The 19,130-nt window shown below is 39.6% G+C and overlaps 1 protein-coding gene across 3 annotated transcripts in view; it reads left to right on the top strand.

The window, feature by feature from the left end:
• The window catches only part of LOC115048221 (myosin-10-like), a 44,492-nt gene that overhangs the window by 8,357 nt on the left and 17,005 nt on the right, over window positions 1-19,130 (top strand). For 2 of the 3 annotated variants that reach the window (XM_029509574.1, XM_029509572.1), the window contains exons 3-7: window positions 13,285-13,312; window positions 15,217-15,319; window positions 16,258-16,287; window positions 18,177-18,269; window positions 19,046-19,109. In XM_029509574.1, the coding sequence (XP_029365434.1) occupies window positions 13,285-13,312; window positions 15,217-15,319; window positions 16,258-16,287; window positions 18,177-18,269; window positions 19,046-19,109 (318 nt within the window). The remainder of the gene's footprint in view (window positions 1-13,284; window positions 13,313-15,216; window positions 15,320-16,257; window positions 16,288-18,176; window positions 18,270-19,045; window positions 19,110-19,130) is intronic. The other variant, XM_029509573.1, reaches the window with a different exon arrangement.

Genomic DNA, 19,130 nt, shown 5'->3' with positions numbered 1-19,130 from the left:
CTAGGCCTCTGTTTAACTGTCAGCGTTGTGTCCCAATTTTCTCTTATTTCACTTCCCAACTAGTCAGACCACAAAGCTGAGTACCTGGCAGATCTCCAAATTCGCTGTGTTGTATGTGAAAGAGTGTTTTCACCACTTTCATTCATTTTTTTCAGCCCATGCAATTAATTGGGTGTCTGCTTTTTGGCTCATTTTGCTTTTCCTCAGCAAGATAGATTAGGCAAATTTACACTGTACAATGTATAGTAGCGTTACCACAGGTCAGCATACTCAAACTGTATGAGTGCTGCACTTTCTATGTATGTGGTAGTTAGTTGTGAGAAAAAGATGAATGACAGGTTTGGTAGGTGGGAAGTCTACATTCATACACAACTTGCCCGTAACCAGTCACATAGAAAACATGAATTGTTCCCCATCATCCAGTTTGTAGTCCTCTGAGAAAGTGAGCTCTAAAGGCTAGTTCACTTTTCAAGACAAACTGACATTTGGCATCAATCATGTATCTGGGTGTCGTAGCTTTACTGTGAATTACATGTTATTGCCAGGTGATAAACATGCGCAGATTCCATTATGACTGCAATTATTACAGATTACCCTGACCAGGGAGTGGGCAGAAAAAGGTAATAATAGGTGTCATTGGTATAGTGTCATAGGTATAGCTCTCATTTGAGGGATTGTGGATTAGATGATGACACTAAGTAAAATGGGACATTGAATTTTATGCAGAGGCAGGACTTTCCTCAAGATAATGTGCTACTATTAATTTGTCAACCCTGGGTCATGATTTTCTCAATGCGTAGTTTTGGTTTTTACTTCATGTTTTACTAATTAGCAAACACAACTTTTTTTATTTGATTGTTTTCATATCATATGCTAATCAGTGGCCCCAAAAATTTACCATTTCTAAAGAAAAACTCATACAAGTCTCAGTTGTGGAGAGACACAGGCAGTGGGAAACAGTGAAGGCAATTTTCAATCACTGAAATTAATCTTGAGAAAAGTTCAGCACAGAGAGGCTGCAGGATCTCTTCCAAGTATGGACAGATGCTCCCACGGTAGTAGAATATAATGGATGTAAATTGTCAAATGTTGTTGTTCCCAAACATATCTCTGAAAATCTGACAAGACATTGTTACGTAATGTATTTCATTTCCAACAGCAACTATCCCTCGATCTGGAAGCATATAGTCCCTGGTATGAAATGTCTCTCATCCAGCAGAGCAGAGAAGGGGATATAAGGGGTAACACAGCAGTCAGAGAAGTGGAAAATGTTTAAAAACTCTGTATTCCAAGAGGGCCAAGGAGGGCCATGGAGGGAGAAACAGGGAAGGTAGAGGGGAAAGTTGAAGGCCTTAATATTGAAGGGGATATTGTGAAAAGGGTTGAGCGAGAATAAAAGAGGGTAGACACAAGACCCCTGCAGACATGATAAACAGGATTGGTAGTGGAGATTTAAGAATAAAGAGGAGAGGGTAAAGAGGGAAGAAAGCAAAGAGCATTGAAAAGCAGGGAAAAGGGAGTCAGGCAAAAGAAAGAAGGGACAGAAGGGACAGAGTTATGGGGGAAACAGAGCAGGGGGTACAGGGGAAAGGCAGAGGGGGCGGCCAGCATTGTGCCTCACAATGGCGGCTTTGTGCAGTCTGAAGGGGGCTGGGACTAGGGTGCTCTGTGTGTGTGTGTGTGTGGGTGTGCGCAGAGGCCCAGAGCAACACAGCTCTTCTCTGGGAAATCAGGCCTCTTGTTGGGCATGTGAAGGTTGGAGAGAAGGGCTAGTGAAGGGCACACCCAGGTTCTGAGTGACAAGACAGGTGTACAGGGTCAGGGACTTTTTCCTGGTCTTCAAAAGGACTGTCTGAACTCTGTACATGTTCAAGAGATGACTTTCAGACAAATGGGGAAGCCTGTTTAAACAGCATGCTTGCATAAGTTTTTTTTGCAAACACACTGTGTCTCACACACACGAATATACACAAGCAGATGTGTCTTTAATGGCAGACAGCTGTAGAGTTCATACAGGATAAAATCATATTTCTGTTTGGGGGTCATACATCATATCTGATTTATTGTTACTCTCCAAACCACATATACATTCATACACTTTTCATACACTAATCTGGACAAGGAGATGATAAAGAAAGCTGTTGTGGCTTGGCTCTCATACATATGAATGTGACTGTTTCATGCAAAGAAAGTTTAATCTGAATTTTTTAAAATGCTATCTACCCCTCAGTCCTAAGCTGACAAATTTTTAATATAACAAGATGACAAATCTCAGACATTTGGCTTGAATCACATAATAACAATGAGTATCACGATGACTGAATGGATTTCTCTCTCCTACCACATTGAATTGTTTCCATGTGTGTTATAGTGTGCTAAAAAAATGATTCTAAGTATTCAGGTTAGCAAGGCTGAAAGGTCAGTCTACTTATATATTAGTTAATCTGTTTGACTATGTCTGTTTACAAAAGTGTAGCCAATGCTCAACACTCTGAGTGACCAACCATGTGTGTGTCTGTGTGTCTGTGCCTGTCTGAGACGTTTGTAAAACTGAGAGAGATTGTGAGGAGTTGATTTAAGGTAGAGCTGCCATCATGTACTGTATTGGCCTCGTTCTTGATGGTGGTGTCATGGGAAACAGAAACCATTGATACCAGAAGCATCAATTTGGCAAATAGAGTTACCTGAGTGATGCTGCGACTACCTTCTTGGACACTGACACCCAGTTTAATGAGCTACTGATGACATATGTGTGTTTAATCATCTTTAAAGTGAACTCAAAAATCTGTTGTTTCAACCAAAACTCTAATTCATATGACTTTTTCATGGCTTTTGTTCTACAGATATTTTTTCAATATTTAGCTCATCTCTGCTCGTCACTGCTGCAGTGACCTAGTTACATGTTTACTATTCATAGGAACTAGGCACTCTTGCAACCTTTCATCCCTTTCAGATTTTGCATATTAGTTTATATTCTTTCTCTGACTCCATCAGATTCAGTCATACGTCTGGTCTCCCATGTGTGTCTGGATTCCTGTGGGGCTCCAAAGCTTAGCACTGTGATAGTGGAGGTGCCAGGATAAACACACACACACATACACTTGAAAACGGCCTGGATTATGGTGGGCCTAGCCATCACAAAGAACCACTGTGGGCCAAACAAGCCACCCAACGGCTGCCATCTGCAATCGATTACATTGCCAAATACTTTATGCCATATCTCCCACAACTGCTTTCTCTCCCCTATCATTGGCCTAAGGGCAACACCCAACAAAACAAGGCTAATTTTAAACTCTCTGTACGCAGGCTGTTGTGCAGCACTGACACTTAGCATTGACATAAATATGCATGTATGTGTATATACCTCCAGTGCAGTGAAAATGCAACTTCAGATAGCTACTGTCTTGTTTGCTCTTAGGTGATAACTCAGGCTCAGAGTAATATGGAAAATCTTTCAGCGCTATTATCAGCAAATCAGGAAATCAGTGCTAATGATGTATGAATGTGTATTGTGTATTGTGTATATTGATGTAGTGTGTATTATGTTGCATTTGGGCCCCTAACAGGTACAGTAATACTGGCTGACAGTGACAGGCATGGATAATGTATATATATATGACGAGGTGCAACACTGGTGGGTGTGATTTGGTAGTGGTCCATGATGCTTAGCCATCTCTTTTTTATTGCTTTTGTTTTATTTTGGAAAACACAGAGTTTTACAGATTCACAGACTGCTGGCGCTGTACTGCCACTGTACAGTAGGTAACTTATTTCACTACCTTAAGTGTTCTGACAGTAGCCAGAACTTCTAATTTGGACCCACAACTATAAAGTGTGATGAATTGAGGTGAACTTTAGCCACAGGGAATCTGATAGCAAAAAAGTGCTATTAAGAAATTCTGAGTTGAGAACAGAGAAACTGTGCCAAAAGTTGAAGATATTGTGGAGAAATTGCCTTAATTTTGACCATTTATTGCTAATAAGTTTATGTTTGGTCTGACTAGTGACAGAATGTATTACAGCCAGAGAACACGACACACTGTTGTGAGAAACTAGACCATGAGTGTGTGTTCTTGTTTTTATGTTCTATTGTTATTTTGCTACTGCGGGTCCTGCCTGATATGGCCAATGCTCTCTGATTATGTGTCATTAATTCCATGTCTATCTTTTCTCCACGTAATAAATATTTGTGTGTGTAGTTTTTAGTTTAATCAATGTCTTCTGCTTTGTCACTTCCATGTATTGGTCTTTTCTTGCTCTACAACAAACACAAGTTACTTGTACAACTGTTCAAACTCGTTTAAATGGCCTCTTTGCCACCTCACCAAATGTTGCAGTCCTACCCCCTGACTCCCCACAGGGAAGTTGAGCCTTAGATTTCAATTCTACCATTGATACTCATATGTTGTCTCTCTGTTATGCTGCCATATGGCTGGCACATAGCATCGGGGAGCAGAAACTCACTGCACTTAATGCCAGAGAATAAACATATTAGATTACAAGGAATCTTCCAATTAGCCCAAGGATGTTTACTAAACCAGTCCAGCACCTCTCCATGAGAAACATGTGGGGCCTGGTTTTCTACAACTCTCACATTTTCTCTCTCTCTATCACTCTTATCTATCCATACACCTCCTTTTACTCCAAAGACCTTTTTTCCATTTTACCCCTGCATCAGAGGTATTTGAAAAATGTGCTTTGTGGGACTTGGAAAAAGGAAAGACTCCAAAGTCCTGTCTAAACGCTCTCTGTAGAGCGGAGCTCAGACGATCTAACAGAAGCATTACAAGCCAAGCACAAGCCCACAGAGCACTGGGCTCAGAAATTTGATTTAACATGCAAGTTATTCAACCTTTCAAAAGTTTGCGGCACTATTCTTAAGTCTGGTGTTTAACCTACTAAATTTAGTTGATCTGCTACGTGTCAAATACTTTCACAATGCAGCAGAGGAATTTAAATTTTGCGTATCTGATTTAATATAGATATAATGTAGTGGTTAAGCCAACGCTTTAAGCCACCCAGGTGTATCTCAACAGGAAACCTATTTGATGTGCTTACTCTTCCAGATGCCTGCTAGCTGATGAGTGAAAGTCCACTTCGATGCTCTTTGTAATACACAAGATCCATTTATTTTGCCTTTACATTATCAAATTCACATGTTACAGCACTACTGCAGCTTAGCATGTACTGGCTTTTCCATAGCATGCAGTCAAAAACTGTTTCCTCCTTCCCCTCGGAAACACACCGACAGACTCAGGGTGCCCGAGTGACCCAGTGATAAGACATATTGTAGATGAGACATACCTGCATAACTGCAAACTAATTGTAGCATATAACAATCATGTCATATATCAGACAGTCAATAATGACTAAAGGCGTAAAAAGGCCAGAGACAGAGGTGGAAAAAGAGGCAGACAGAGTCAAGTAAACATGCTTCAAGACCAGAAGTTTTAGGTGTGTGTGTATTTTGGACCTTTCTTCATTTTCACACACTCACCCAGGTGGTCCCTCACACACTGCTGTCATTTTCAAGAGGGTGGGGACATTCACTAGACCATGATGACAATCTATTTCTGTCTGTGATCTCAGCTGCCCACTGTCACCACTATCCCGAACCTGAATCAGAAGTACCGAAACACCCATACCGAAGTCATCTCCAAGTATGCTAGCAGGTGAAATTGCTTTATTTATAGCTGGAAAGCTCCTATTTCCTTTTTTCCTTCTTTCCATCAAGTCTTCAGTGTGCCACTCTGATGTCTGTCTCTGTTATATCCCTCTCCTCATTCTCCTATCTGGTCCTGTTCCACCACACCCCTTACTCTTCGTCTGGCCAGCCACTCAAAACTGTGCTATGGTCAGGGAAAGGCACATGGGAATATCCCATGACTGTCAATAACATTAGGGGATATCAGGGATATTGGGATGGTCTCCATCTATTTCTATATTCGGTAATAGTGTGAAAATGTTGTACATTATTACGCTTCACGTTGGTTTCTGGCACAGAGGGGTTATGTATTATTTGTGGTGATGATGAAACACACAAAGTGATAACTGGTAAAGCAGGCATAACTCCTGCATTTCAACCCCACCACGCCTCTCCCACATTTCCCCTGAACATCAACTCTTTTGCTCTGCCAGCCTGCTGGAAACAACGCCTGTTCCACACCCAAGAGGCCCCATTGCTGGCAGGGAGGGAAACCAGGGACATCCGAATTCCAGGACACACACACACACACTGAATGGTCCACGTTAATGGCCAGTCAGCTCTGTGGGGCTGTCTGCCCTTCTGTTCATATAGGCTCATGAATACCAAACTGGCAGCTAGTTCAACAGCACCACAGTGAGCTGGTTGGTCGTTCCATGGTTCCAAAAGTTTATATATAAAAAAATGTGCATTGTTGTAACTCAAAAGAGCTTGATGTTTGAGCAAAAATAACCATGAATGATCTAATATCTCTGAATAATATTATGATTGGTTATAGTTACAAAGTTTTGTTGGCTACACATTACTTATTGGTATGAATTACCACATATCCTGTGTTTGAGCTCATTAGAAACAGATTTGCTGTTCTAATAAGAAAACACAAATGAGCTTATCTTTTAACCCCTGAGACCATCTGCTCTACTCTCACCTCTGCCGACAGCTATTTATTATTTTCATCATTAATTAATCTGCCTTCTTTCAGTCAGTCACTATGCTTGCATGGCACCATAAAGAGAGAAAAAAATTCCCAAAACATTGTCATCAAATGTCTTCTTTTGTCTGAGCTTAACTCCAAAATATTCTACTTACATTACAGTAGACAAGGAAACGCAGAAAATCATCACATCTGGGAAACTTAAACAAGATAATGTATTTTATTTAAAAATGACAAAATTCTGTCTACATTATTAATTAGCTGGAGTCCCCTGCATAGCTAGTTTTTCATATATTCTGACCTTAAACAACAAATTATCTCATTAGCACCACTTTTTGGCTAAAGATTGTAAACAGGTCACTAAGAGTGCTCTTGTAAATGAAATGTAACCTTTGGTCATTTTGAAACTTGCCTCACCTTCCACACAGTGGAGGAGATCAGGGGACTGTTAGGCGTACCACAATTTCTACTGGAGGATTTATGGTTCCCAGTCTGTATATCTTATCACAGCTGGTCTTGGAGGATGTAGCATATTACTCTTCCTCATCCCTCTACTTAAGTGTGTTTAATTTGCGTCTTATCATAATTGTTCAGAAGCTTCAAAGTGACATTTACACACTGCAGGCACCCGCAGACCACAGCACTTCCCAGATCATGCTGACTCTTTGCTGCTTCCACTGTCTGGGAATGTGAATGAGCTCTGTCTCACTTGTGTCACGCACACACACACACGTAGAGCTTTGTTCATCTATTTTTACGTGCCTCTCTATTCGGTCCTGCCTTCCTTTTAGGCCTTTATGAGTTCGAAAACCACCATTTTTACTTCACCTTTGCTCTGATTCAATGTCTATATTCTGCAAGGGTGTTGTGTTTGCACAAGTGTTTGTTCATGTGTATCTGTGGGTAATCAACACTACATATAACAGTATGGTTTCTTATGTGTATGATGTGATTACTGTGGTGCTAGAAATTTCACTGCGTGCAGTTCTTTACGATTTCTTCTAAAAAGCAAATTCTCAGAGCTTAAGATGCAGTGTGAAAAAAATGTGTTCCATCAAGCCAAATTTAAATTATTGTAGCTTCATGGTAGTAAATGGCAAGTTGGGTTTTAGTCCTAATAATAACATTAGATGTACAGAAATGTGTAGAGAAGTATGTTTTGTCAGAGTCAGTGTGATCTTTACCAATTTCCGCAAGAATGAGGCTAATGAAATTTTGCATGAATATAATCACGAATTGCAACATTTAGGAGGGACACAATTTGCGGGTTACACTTCCATTGAACTGGAGCCATTTTGTTGAGGACCATTGACAATAAATGGACGCAATTATGATCCTTGCGTCAAGAATGTTTTTGCAATGTTTGATTTGAACTGGGGATGTGAGGAATGTTCTTGATGGTTGTGGTTTTAAGTCCTCCAACCTTCTCAGTTCAGAGAAACTCCATCGTGTTCCATCATGACACTGAGGAACTGGTGGAAAAAAGGAGTAAAAGAAAGCCAATTGCCTCACAGCTCAAATGAAAAAAAAAATTGTTGTTAGGTTTTTTTTTTATTTGTTGTTGTTTTTTATGTTTCAGCTCCTGGATTTCAAATTACTTTGTGGGAAAAAATGTAGCTCACTTCCCAAGATATTTCCAATATGTTACCTATGTTGGTGTGAAAGTAGAACAATTAACTGAGTTACAGCCAGAAGATGCTTGTATAAGGTTAAATGAGGCAGATAATGGGAGGTTATGGTAACCATTGAGAATTTTCTGGTGATGGGGCGAAGGGGGAATGCTCTGGAATGTGAGGAATGAGGGTTCGGTTATTCCTTGTGGGGGATAAATTATTAGCAGAAAAAGGAGTCCCGCTGTGTAAGACAGACTTCTTTCCTACCATGGGAGCCTAAAGTGTGATTTGTGCATGGGAAGGTTGGTATTTTGAACTGACAAGACCGACTGTGGGCTGAAACGGGACAAATAAGAACCCAAAAGCAGCACACAAGAAACAACTGTTGAGTTTAGAGTGGTTTTTAATGTCATATGTATTTGAAGGTAGATCAACAGTTAGATCAACAGTTTAGCATAGGTTGACTGGAAGCTGAGAGTGTAGGAAAGGGGAAGGAGAGGGCATCCGGCTTGATCTTATGGATAGCTTCCTTTCCACAGAAGGTTCTGTTCTCCAATCCGCGGGTTTCCTGATCCAAAGAGGGGAATCAGTCAAATCCAAGGCTCCTTTTCCTATTTCCAGGGGTTGATAGACAGAAGAGTAGCAGCAGGCAAAAATGGGACTACAACAAGGGGCAGGAATCAAAAACAGACATGGTCTGCAACAGGTAATCCGTCTGGAGATAAACGCTAGAAAGTCGTGCTTGAGCAGAGGGGGAGAAATCAGGTGAAGTGACTTGAGCTGACTGCAGTGGAGCAGAGCAGAGAGCGTGTGATACAGGATAGTGTTCAGAGTCATGAACCCCACACTTTGACAGTGGGCAGTTGTTTTGCAGAGAGAAATATTGTAGTGTCAGAGGTGAATAAGGAATAATGAACAAGCGTCTCTTCTACCAGCTCAATCCAATGTGTAGCAGAAGACTGGAAATGACTGATCAGTTGACTGATTGAGTATTATTTAATTGCTGCCAGCTCTCTATGTTGAAGTGATGTAATTCACCCTAGAGTGAACTATAATATGGCACTGTTACAGTACAGATTGGTCTAAAAAAAAAAAAACAAAAAAAAAAACTTATTCATGAGCAGTCTATTAATAGGTGTCCAGAGAATGAACTGTGGTCTAACCTAAAAGTTGATGAGTGAATGCATTAAGTCATTCCGATTGGCTGTCAGTTGTGGAGGAAATAACCGAAGCAGCTTAAAATGCTGATGATGAGGTGATCAAATTAAAAACATATATTGGTGTGGAAAAGTGATTTTTGTCTCCACTAATGTTCCACTCTTTATTGGTCTGAGTAGTCTGGCTTCGCACTGTTCATGTAGGCAGAAGGGGAAATGAGAGCAACAGAGAGGAAGGGGATACACAAAGCGGGTAAAGATTTAGTGAGGCAGTAATGAGCTACTGGAAGAGAAGAACACGTTCACTTTGACTAGTCCACCTACGCCTTGCCAGCATGACATCTTGGGTAAATATGACCCAGCAGTTAGTTGCTGTGGTGATGTAGGAAAAAGCAGCTACCTAGAGGGGCAGCATGGACCAGATGGATACACACACTCAGCACAGCATGTTATCTAGTTTAAAGGGTTTTTTAAAAACAAATTTTAACAAATTTGAAACAAATATGCCTCTCTTAAGACTGGACTGTCAAAGATCATAACGTCGACACAGGTGCATATTTTTATGAGGTCATATCCGAACTCTGTTTCAAAAGATGCGTAGGAGCAAAAAAAATAAATAAATAATACAGGGCAATGTTTTATGGTGCGAGCCACTTGAATGTGATGCCTTTTACAGATCCATGGCTCTGTTTCATAGGAGAGGAGGATGCTTTTTTAAGGAAAAAACCCCAATCGACTCTTCTGCTGATGTTGTGGAGGAATGATGTTATAAGGGGGAAGCTAAATAAAAGGAATGATAGTCTGTCAGCGAAAGAGCTGAGGTTCAATTGTGCATGTGATGGCTGTTTGCAGAGGAATTGAAGGTCAAATTAAGCATTTTAAGAGGCCAGCTGAGGTCAGCTTGGCCATTAGATGTCCAATGATGAGCAGAGAGCGGAGTAACTGTAGATCAGTTTGAAGTGTATGAGCATGTGGCTGGGAGTGGGAATGGGAAGGTTATGCTATAAGGGGATAAAAAATGCATTATGTCAATGATGGGTTCCCACAAATTTAACGAAACAATGACATGTATGCATTTGGAGGTCTCACCAGCCTTCTCTTATTAAAAATAAAGAATGCAGATGTAATGTCCCGACAAGCTCCAGCCTTGGATGGATATAACTGATCCTAGTTATATCCATGTAAATCAACATCAGCATCAATGTAAAGATGCGCAAACATGTTGAAATGGGAACAAATTCATGCAAACGTAAGCAATGACTGTGGGGACAGTGAAAGAGCTGCCGACTTTAAGTAGTGCCTTTATAAATACAGTTTAAAAAGTCAAATTTTTAAACTGTTCGTGTTTCACAGCCATATCTGCAGGCAGCTGCTTATCAGATGTACCTCATGTTGATTTTAGGTTGACCTGACTTTCTGTCTGGACTGAGGCACGCAATAATGCTCCACTTACTATCAATATGAAAACCACACTCAGTAGACTGCCTCTGAGCAACATCAACTCAGTTTCACATGATTAAAGACAAAAGCAGTTTGCGTGTATGACCTCATGCTTTTAAAATTAGCACTTGGTTGCAATCTGCAGTAGATAAGACAGTTAACCCTCAGCGCTCAACAATTGCCCCATTCCTATAGAGTTACATCAAATGCTGCTTTGATGCTTTTATAAACACTGTATGATAGTCTTCTGAGAAACTCCTCAGCTTCAGAGGAATTACCACATGTTTTGTCCTTCTGGCAGCCTGGCAGTGGCATCAAAAAAACGATGGAAGATTTACTGAATGTTTGACAACCATATTCCCTTATTCTACACAAAGACACAGCTGTACCTATGAAAATGAGGTAGGGATGCATGCTAGACACACACACTCAGACCAAACTCACCTGTCATAGCTTTTTTTAGAGCAAAGGGTCATTGTGTTTGCCGAAACACAACACCATAGGCCATCTGTGAAAACAAAAGTCAAATTGCATCAATGAGGTCAAACTGTGACAAGACACATTTCAATTCATCCCTGAGTGGGTGGCTATTAGATGGACCAATAGTATTAGTGGAGAGGCACAGTGAAAGTGGAATTGGATGGATAGATCCAGGTTACAGCAGTATGAGTGTTTGGGTGGCCCTATGACTTTTTATTTCATTGAATTTAGGATTGTGGTGGTTTTGTGAAATTAGTAGTGTTTTGTTTTTTGTTTTTTTCTGAGGAGAGGGGGTGTTTGTTTTTTAAGGCATGTAAAATGCTTCCTGCCACAGGTATGTCAGTAACTCTGGCTGGTGTTACTTTAAAATCTTTATTAAGCCTGTTGTTATTTCTGTTTTGTCACTGTATCAAGTCTTACGTGGAATCCAAAGTAATTTAATGGTAACAAGGGTGTTTTCTATATGAGAGAGAGTTTAGATTTAAGCTTAAAAGGACCTGTCTGCACATGGTTGTGCATGCTGCTAGAAACGGTGTTACCATTCAGGTACTTTAATACCTTATCCTCTGTATACTGCACACCTCACATGTTTCTGTCCTCTTGTCTTACGTCTTGACACATGGGACCAGGTCCTTTAGTCTATGTCACCTATTCACGAAAGAGCAAAATGATGTCAGGCTTCATTCTTCACATTGGTCACAAGCTCATAGTTTTTTAATTTTAGCCAATGACTCTATATTGCAGTCTTAGTAAACAGCTTGAGCATGACATGTCTATCAGCAGCTCTTTTTATATTATCTGAAAAAAGCAAAAGGTCTTGTTGGAAGTTAAGGCCTGAAAAATGGCTTTAATGAACAGTTTTGTATTTGTTCTTGAATGTTGAATGATCATATCTAATTATTGATCTAATAGACATTTAGGTTACATTGGATTCCTTTGTGCTTTTTTTTTTAAGCTTTAATTATCTGAAAATGTGCAAGTTGTTTCATAACTTGTCTCATGTCTTTATAGGTACAGTGACTATAATATCAATTGGTGTTCGATGATATCCATTTTATGGCTGAACATTAATCAAAATGTTGAAATCACAATATGGCCAACTTTTTTTTATTATTATTATTTTTTTATTTTATTTTTTTTTTTTTTTTGTGAAAATGAAATAAAATATGTCCTAAATATGTACCCACTAATTTCACAATCCGTATCCTGATTGCAACATCTGTCAAATGTGTCATACTATGTTTATAGATATAATATGTTGGCCATATCGGACTGTATCAGCCCTAATTATTTCCATAAGGACATGTTTGGAACATATCTGATAGTATCTGAAAGTAAAACCTGACTGAACCCCGAATGTGAAAGAATGATGTGACATGTTTATCAGTGGGTGTATTAAATTAGAGCATGCACTTATTTTGACAGCATGAGTCTGAGTCTAGAGTTTCTGCTGATAAACAGGTCAGCTCTCTCTGGGTTCTGGTCTTTGTAGTTGTGTGTAGTGCACAGCAGGACCTTCAAAGTTGAGAGGTCATACACTTCAGTGGGCATAACTAATCTTCTCCTCTGGACCTGCGTCTGAATTCCTCTGTGATGAAAGGTGTAATAGGTTCTGTTACTAGTCTGGGTGTTATTTTATGGCCATTACATAGCACAGCTTTGCAGGGAAGTGCAAGCTAAGGAATGTGCTATTGGCTGACATAGTGGTCCACAGAGCTCCATTTTAGTATGTCCAGTTATTCTTAGGAAAAATCTTTAAAATTATATCCCGTAAGATCATACCCAATTTAGTTTCAACATGTTACTGCTAAAAGAAGTTGCAGTGCATTTTACAATGTTAGGGTCCAACACCCCGGGCCAGTTATTGTGTTATTGCAGCTGTGAGAGAGGTTAAAGCCAGGGAGAGGATGGAAAGATGCTGACTGTTTTTTTTTTCTTTGTCTTTTTTCTGATCAGATCGTGAGGACCAATCCATCCTTTGCACGTGAGTAATGCAACTCTCAATTACAGCTTCATTCCTTATTAATTCTCCTCCCCCGTCTTGAAATAGTTTTCCTGTTAGGTCAAATGTTCTGCTGTTCTTTGTGCGTTGTGCAGACAAAGCAGTTTGATGTGATAGAAAATGAAACTGTCAAAATATGAAGATTTTATAGCTCTGCCTCAATAGGATCACTGCATGTGCTGGAAAGGTTTTCATACGTGCCTTAAAGTGAAGTGAATTTAAATAATACATACTTAGAATCTTACGCTCTGATGAACTTTTTTTTTTTTTTAAGTTATTTGATTTCATTGAGGTCAACCTTTTCCTGTCTCCCCCATCCTTTTGTCACCCTAGGTCAGTTGGCCACTTACCATCATCCTGCTGTATTTTATTTAAAACTCTGTAAATAGCTTTTTGTGGATGCTGGGTTGTGCCACAGTACTGGGGGAGTTATGAGTGCGGTTTTGTGCCCTGCCTTAATCTACTATGGCAAACAGCAATTACATGCCATACTACTTCAGTGTGTCTTACTTGATGCTGCCAATGTACATACAAGTGCTGTTGCATAATCTGCCCTTAAATCTGAAAATTACACCCCCTGTTGGTGACAGGAGACCCCTCTGTTTACCAAGTAGGATGGTCACCTAGCATCTGCTCCCTCACCTTATATACATTTAAAAATAAAATGCATGAGTTGGAAGTGTATAGCAATGATAACAATAATAATGATAACATCCAGGTGACACACTGGAAAAAGTAGGCCAGATGATAATGGTTTTCTGTGGGTATGATTCTGTTCATTCACAGACTCAACAATACTTCAATAGAGCATATGTCTCATGCCTGTGCAACACCTTATTAACTATCCAATGTTCTCATATGTAATCATTAGGTCATGATACTATTATTCAGGTGCCAGGACAAACATGACCCAAATACACAGGAAGTGAAAAGGTAGCCCTCATTTTAAATTCTGTCTGCACTTTGTACAAATGTGGGTGATGGAATGGCCCATTAAGCCAATAATTTTCATAAGTAAGAGTTGAGGTTTCTTGTTGATACATGAAAGGAATTGAGACAGGATGTGCAGATTGTGGGAGTCCAGTCGTACATGACCTCTCTTGAATAAAGAATAAGATGTGAAGAGGTCATCATCGGGCTAATTCCTTTAGACATATTGTGAAGTAATGATGTGTAATACATTTGACCTATATTGCCTGTTTGAGGACTCACCCTTCAAGATCTAGCTAAAACTGTTGTACCCCTTTCTTGTGCAGTCGAGGTAATTGCTGGCTAGATTAAAGCCACTGGTATGTCTTTAGATGTAGTTTTGCTGGCCTGGTTTCAGTGTTGGCCCTGGTTTTCTGGGCTCTGGATCCTGAATGTGAGAGCTCTAGATGGCTCTGCCTGAACACAGCTATCATTAGAGGCAGCTGAAAAGCAGAGCCTGGAAACTTTGGAGACTGGCCCACCAAACCACAGTGTTCCCCAGGAAAACCAACTGACAGGGGAATGGAAGGATTTAGAAAGCAACAACAGATAGCCTGATGGTCATTTTTTCTTTCTTTGTTACTTAAGACCATAATAACAAGTAAAAGGGACTTGGGTTTGAGTTTATTTAGTGTTATCTGTGTTGCTTGCTTGTCTATAACGAAGAATGATTTTCTTTTTAAATAAATAATGCATAAGGACACAGCACCCACGCACATATAAAGTAGGACTGGTTATGCCTCCTGAGTAATAGCTTGTGATTCATGATCGCAGACAAATGCTGTTGTAATTTGAAAGTGATGAGGAAAGCTGGAATCAAACCCCTCACCCATCCTTCATCCACTTCCACTTTTTTATCATCCTCAGGTCTGTGCATGGGTAAATCCACTCTTTCTTTCTATACACTTTCTTTTCAGAGGTGAATCAGGTGCTGGCAAAACCGAGAACACAAAGAAGGTCATCCAATACCTGGCCCACGTTGCTTCATCGCACAAAGGACGCAAAGACCACAACATTCCTGTGAGATCCCCACTGCCTACATTTTTCCTCCTCTACACTTGGCCAGGCCTGAGCCTCCAGTTTCTACATTGCATTTTAACTATCCCTGCTTGATAGTACAACTTTTCATCCTAAATGAAAAACTGTATGGCCCTATTGGTATCCATGAATTACCTCTGTGCATCAATATTGTAATTTAAATAAGTAGTCTGGCATTTCCTAGAACACAGATTTTAATTTTCTGGCCGAGTTACTGCTCACATACCTGCCCATTAAATGTAATTAATTTATTTTGGCACATAGACTGGAAACAGCTAAAATCAATCTTTTACCATTTTGGTAAATAATTTTTTTAAAATCAAAGACCAGTGTAACATTTGACAGTTTGATGTTAATTCTCTGGTGAATTCCTTGGCTGGTACAAGCAATATTTTCTGTTGTTTTTAGCATGCATGCATTAAACAGAATATAAAGTGTTACATAGCCAGCTTTACAGGTTACAGGTTTGTTAGCCTTGGACAGGGCCACACAAGCTGCTTCCCTGGGCTTCCAGCCTTTATGTTAAACTAAAGTAAGCAGCTACTGAATGCAGTTTAAGTGTAATTAAGTGGATAAAAATCCTCTCACCTTCTATCTCGGCCAGATAATTGAAACAGAAGTGTTTTTCCTTGAATTCTATGAATGAATTCTAACCCTCCTTGCGCTCTCTACATTAAGTGTGTATAGCCTAGTGTTTATATTCATCTCATAAAGGGTAATGTATTAATCCACAGCTAACCTAACAGATGTTCACATGGCCTCACTGGTCACTGCTCCTGCTTAATGTCGTCCAGTGCTACTCTTTGAGAGTGCAGTCATCGCTGGGCTAACTGTTTACTGGTGATCTGTTCCCTGTGGCTTGTGTCTGACATAAGCGCTTCAGGTTTTAACACTTGCATTTGTTTATCCATAACAAACAGCCCGAATCTCCCAAAGCATTCAAGCTACAGGCAAGTGTATCTCCCGCTTTCTCTATGAGAGTATGTAGTCCTTTTTGATGTTTGTGTGTACATGCATGCCCTTCTCTCCAAATCTCTGCTGTTTCTGTAACAATGTTGACAAACTAATATAAGCTTCTTTCTTTATGAGGTATTTGTTTGTGCTGGCTCAGTCTTCTCACATGATTATTTGAACCCTGGTGAATCTGCTGTTAAACCAGTAGACTCATGATAATAAAACACTTTGTTTTATCAGTTGGTCAGCGTTCCCAAGTTGGGAATTGAGATGCTGTATCAGAAACTTGTGTCAGTCAAATACCGAGCATTCAACTAGCATTTTTAGTCTTCATTTTAAATGTACATCTTATTCAGCAACTGCAACTGTCTGAAAATCAGAGAATAGCTGCACTAAGCATCTCTACTCAACAAAATGTTTGCATTTTAGTGAATTAAATCCATGACACTCTAAACTCAGGTATAACTTGGAAATACCAAAGATGATTATAGATGATAGCAGTGTATCAAATATTTTATAAATTGAAGCATGATGCACCTTAGATGCATGCATGTAGTTTGCAGTAAGTTAATTTCTAACTTATGTTCTATCATCTTGGCTGTGGTAAAATTATTCCATTAACCAAATGGACCTTGGAATTCATGTATGGCTTTTGTTGGCCACAATCAAACACAATCTGCAATACTTCGTCCGAGAAGTGACACAAATGAAACTCTGCTGACACGGAACAGAATTTTCTCCAACTCTAATTCCAATCTCAACAAAATCTGATATTCTGACTCACCTCCTCTTGACTTGATTTATTCGGTAGCTGTTTATTTTTTCTCCCCCTAAACCAGTACCTGATGTTTCAGTGCCCCCTCTAAATCTATTGAATTTGGAAATAGAGTGAGCCCTCTAGCCAGCATACAAAATTCAGACGAATGCCCTCTAATATATGTGCTTCAGGAGCATTGTATGAGAAGCTGTAGCTCAGTTCCTCGATACTCCCCTTTCTGAACACACCATCCACAGTGACCTCCTTAATACTTCTAACTCTCTGTGTTGCATTACGGCTGTTCCTGAGTACAGGCCAGAGGAATGTAGAACAAGGGATCAAGGGAAAGCGAAGATGTGGTGGAGGAGAGCAGATTGGAAGGCTGTGAGTGAGGGGGAAATGAAGTAGTAGAGAAAGAAGTAAGGCTGAACAGACATATTTCACCTTGTTGAATGACAACTAGGAAAGTCTGTTTTTTGATTGCATTGAACAGGGATTTGTACACTGGTGCCTGTGTGATTCCGGTTAAAAAAGCTAAAATGGGAAAATGTAAAGGAGAATGGTTATTCCATGTTCTGTTGCTAAAACTCTTGTCCTTCAACAAGCATGGGTTTTTACTGAACATTTCCTTCATTCAGGTATCAACACGCTTAGGCAAACAAAGATGACTGCGCAAAAAAAAAAAAATGAAAGGCTGCTTGTACGTTGTTGCTTCATGGTTTCACAAGCTCTGTTAAACATTGCTTGTCTTTGCCCCTTAAACTTCTCGAGTTCCCATGACAAAAATCACATTATACTGTAGCTGACTTAAGTAAAGCCAGCAGAGCCATGATAAACTGTGCACTGTCTAAAATATTGGATCATTGACTTGGCAACATTTTTTCTACTTACTCTACCTACTGTTACAAAGAATTGGTTTGTCTTGCCTGCTTGTGTATGTTTTAGTCCGACACAGATAAACAAATGTCATGCACAAATAGCAATAAAAATATCCAATGCATGAAGACAAGCATTAGAATCATTGGATAGACTGTCTGGATTTTTATATCAGGTATTTATTTATTTTTTTATTTTATTTTATTTTATTTATTTATGTATTTCATATTAATTAATTACATTTTTTCACAGGGTGAGTTGGAACGCCAGCTACTGCAAGCCAACCCCATCCTTGAATCTTTTGGCAATGCCAAGACAGTGAAAAATGATAACTCGTCTCGCTTTGTGAGTTTATGGTTTCTGTTTTGAATCAACATATGTATGACTTGTATCTTGAAAAGAGGCTCACTCCACATTGGTTTGGCATCTGTGCTGTTTATATATGCCCTAACACACATGTATAAAGAATAGACAGTATTTTGAGGAGTTCTCAAAGTCAGCCATATTGGATTAAACTCTCCCCTTCCTCTTTGGGAAAATTGTCACATAGAAAAACTTTGGGTGAAGTAGTTGTTTGACATTATGGGGAATATTATTTGCATTTTGCCAGAGATTTAGTTGCTTGTTTATTTTGGGGTTTTCGCTCATCCTGTTATGATGATTTATAAGAAGCATAGCAATTCTGTAAATTCTAAAGATTTGAATAAGTACATCATGTGGCAAAGATTAACCACCATGCTGCTCTGCACTCAGGGATCACTAGCAGGCTCTTTTGAGAAGCTGTGACCACCAGTAGACAGATGGACACCCACATTTGTGCACATATTTGCTGTCAGGAAACCACGGGCATGCCTAAGATTTTTTTCTGACCTGTTAACCTGACTTTTCCAAATAGAAGCATTCTGTAATGCACTGGTTTTCTATCATCTGAAACTTCACAACATGGTATTTAAAATGCAACACTGCCCACAGGGAGAACAGATATCAAGACAGCTGACACATGTACACAAACATGACAACACAGACTTCCTAATTCAGCTATAGTATGTCAATAAAGTTCAACAACTGCTTTTTAATATATATATATATATTTATTTATTTTTTTTACATGTTTCTCGCAGGGGAAGTTCATCAGAATCAACTTTGACGTAACCGGCTACATCGTTGGGGCCAATATTGAAACTTGTATCCTCCACTTCTCGCTGT

Source organism: Echeneis naucrates, chromosome 8, assembly GCF_900963305.1.
Source record: "Echeneis naucrates chromosome 8, fEcheNa1.1, whole genome shotgun sequence".
Taxonomy (NCBI): Eukaryota; Metazoa; Chordata; class Actinopteri; order Carangiformes; family Echeneidae; genus Echeneis; species Echeneis naucrates.
Note: the sequence above shows the minus strand (reverse complement) of the source record. Positions and strands in the feature narration are given on the sequence as shown.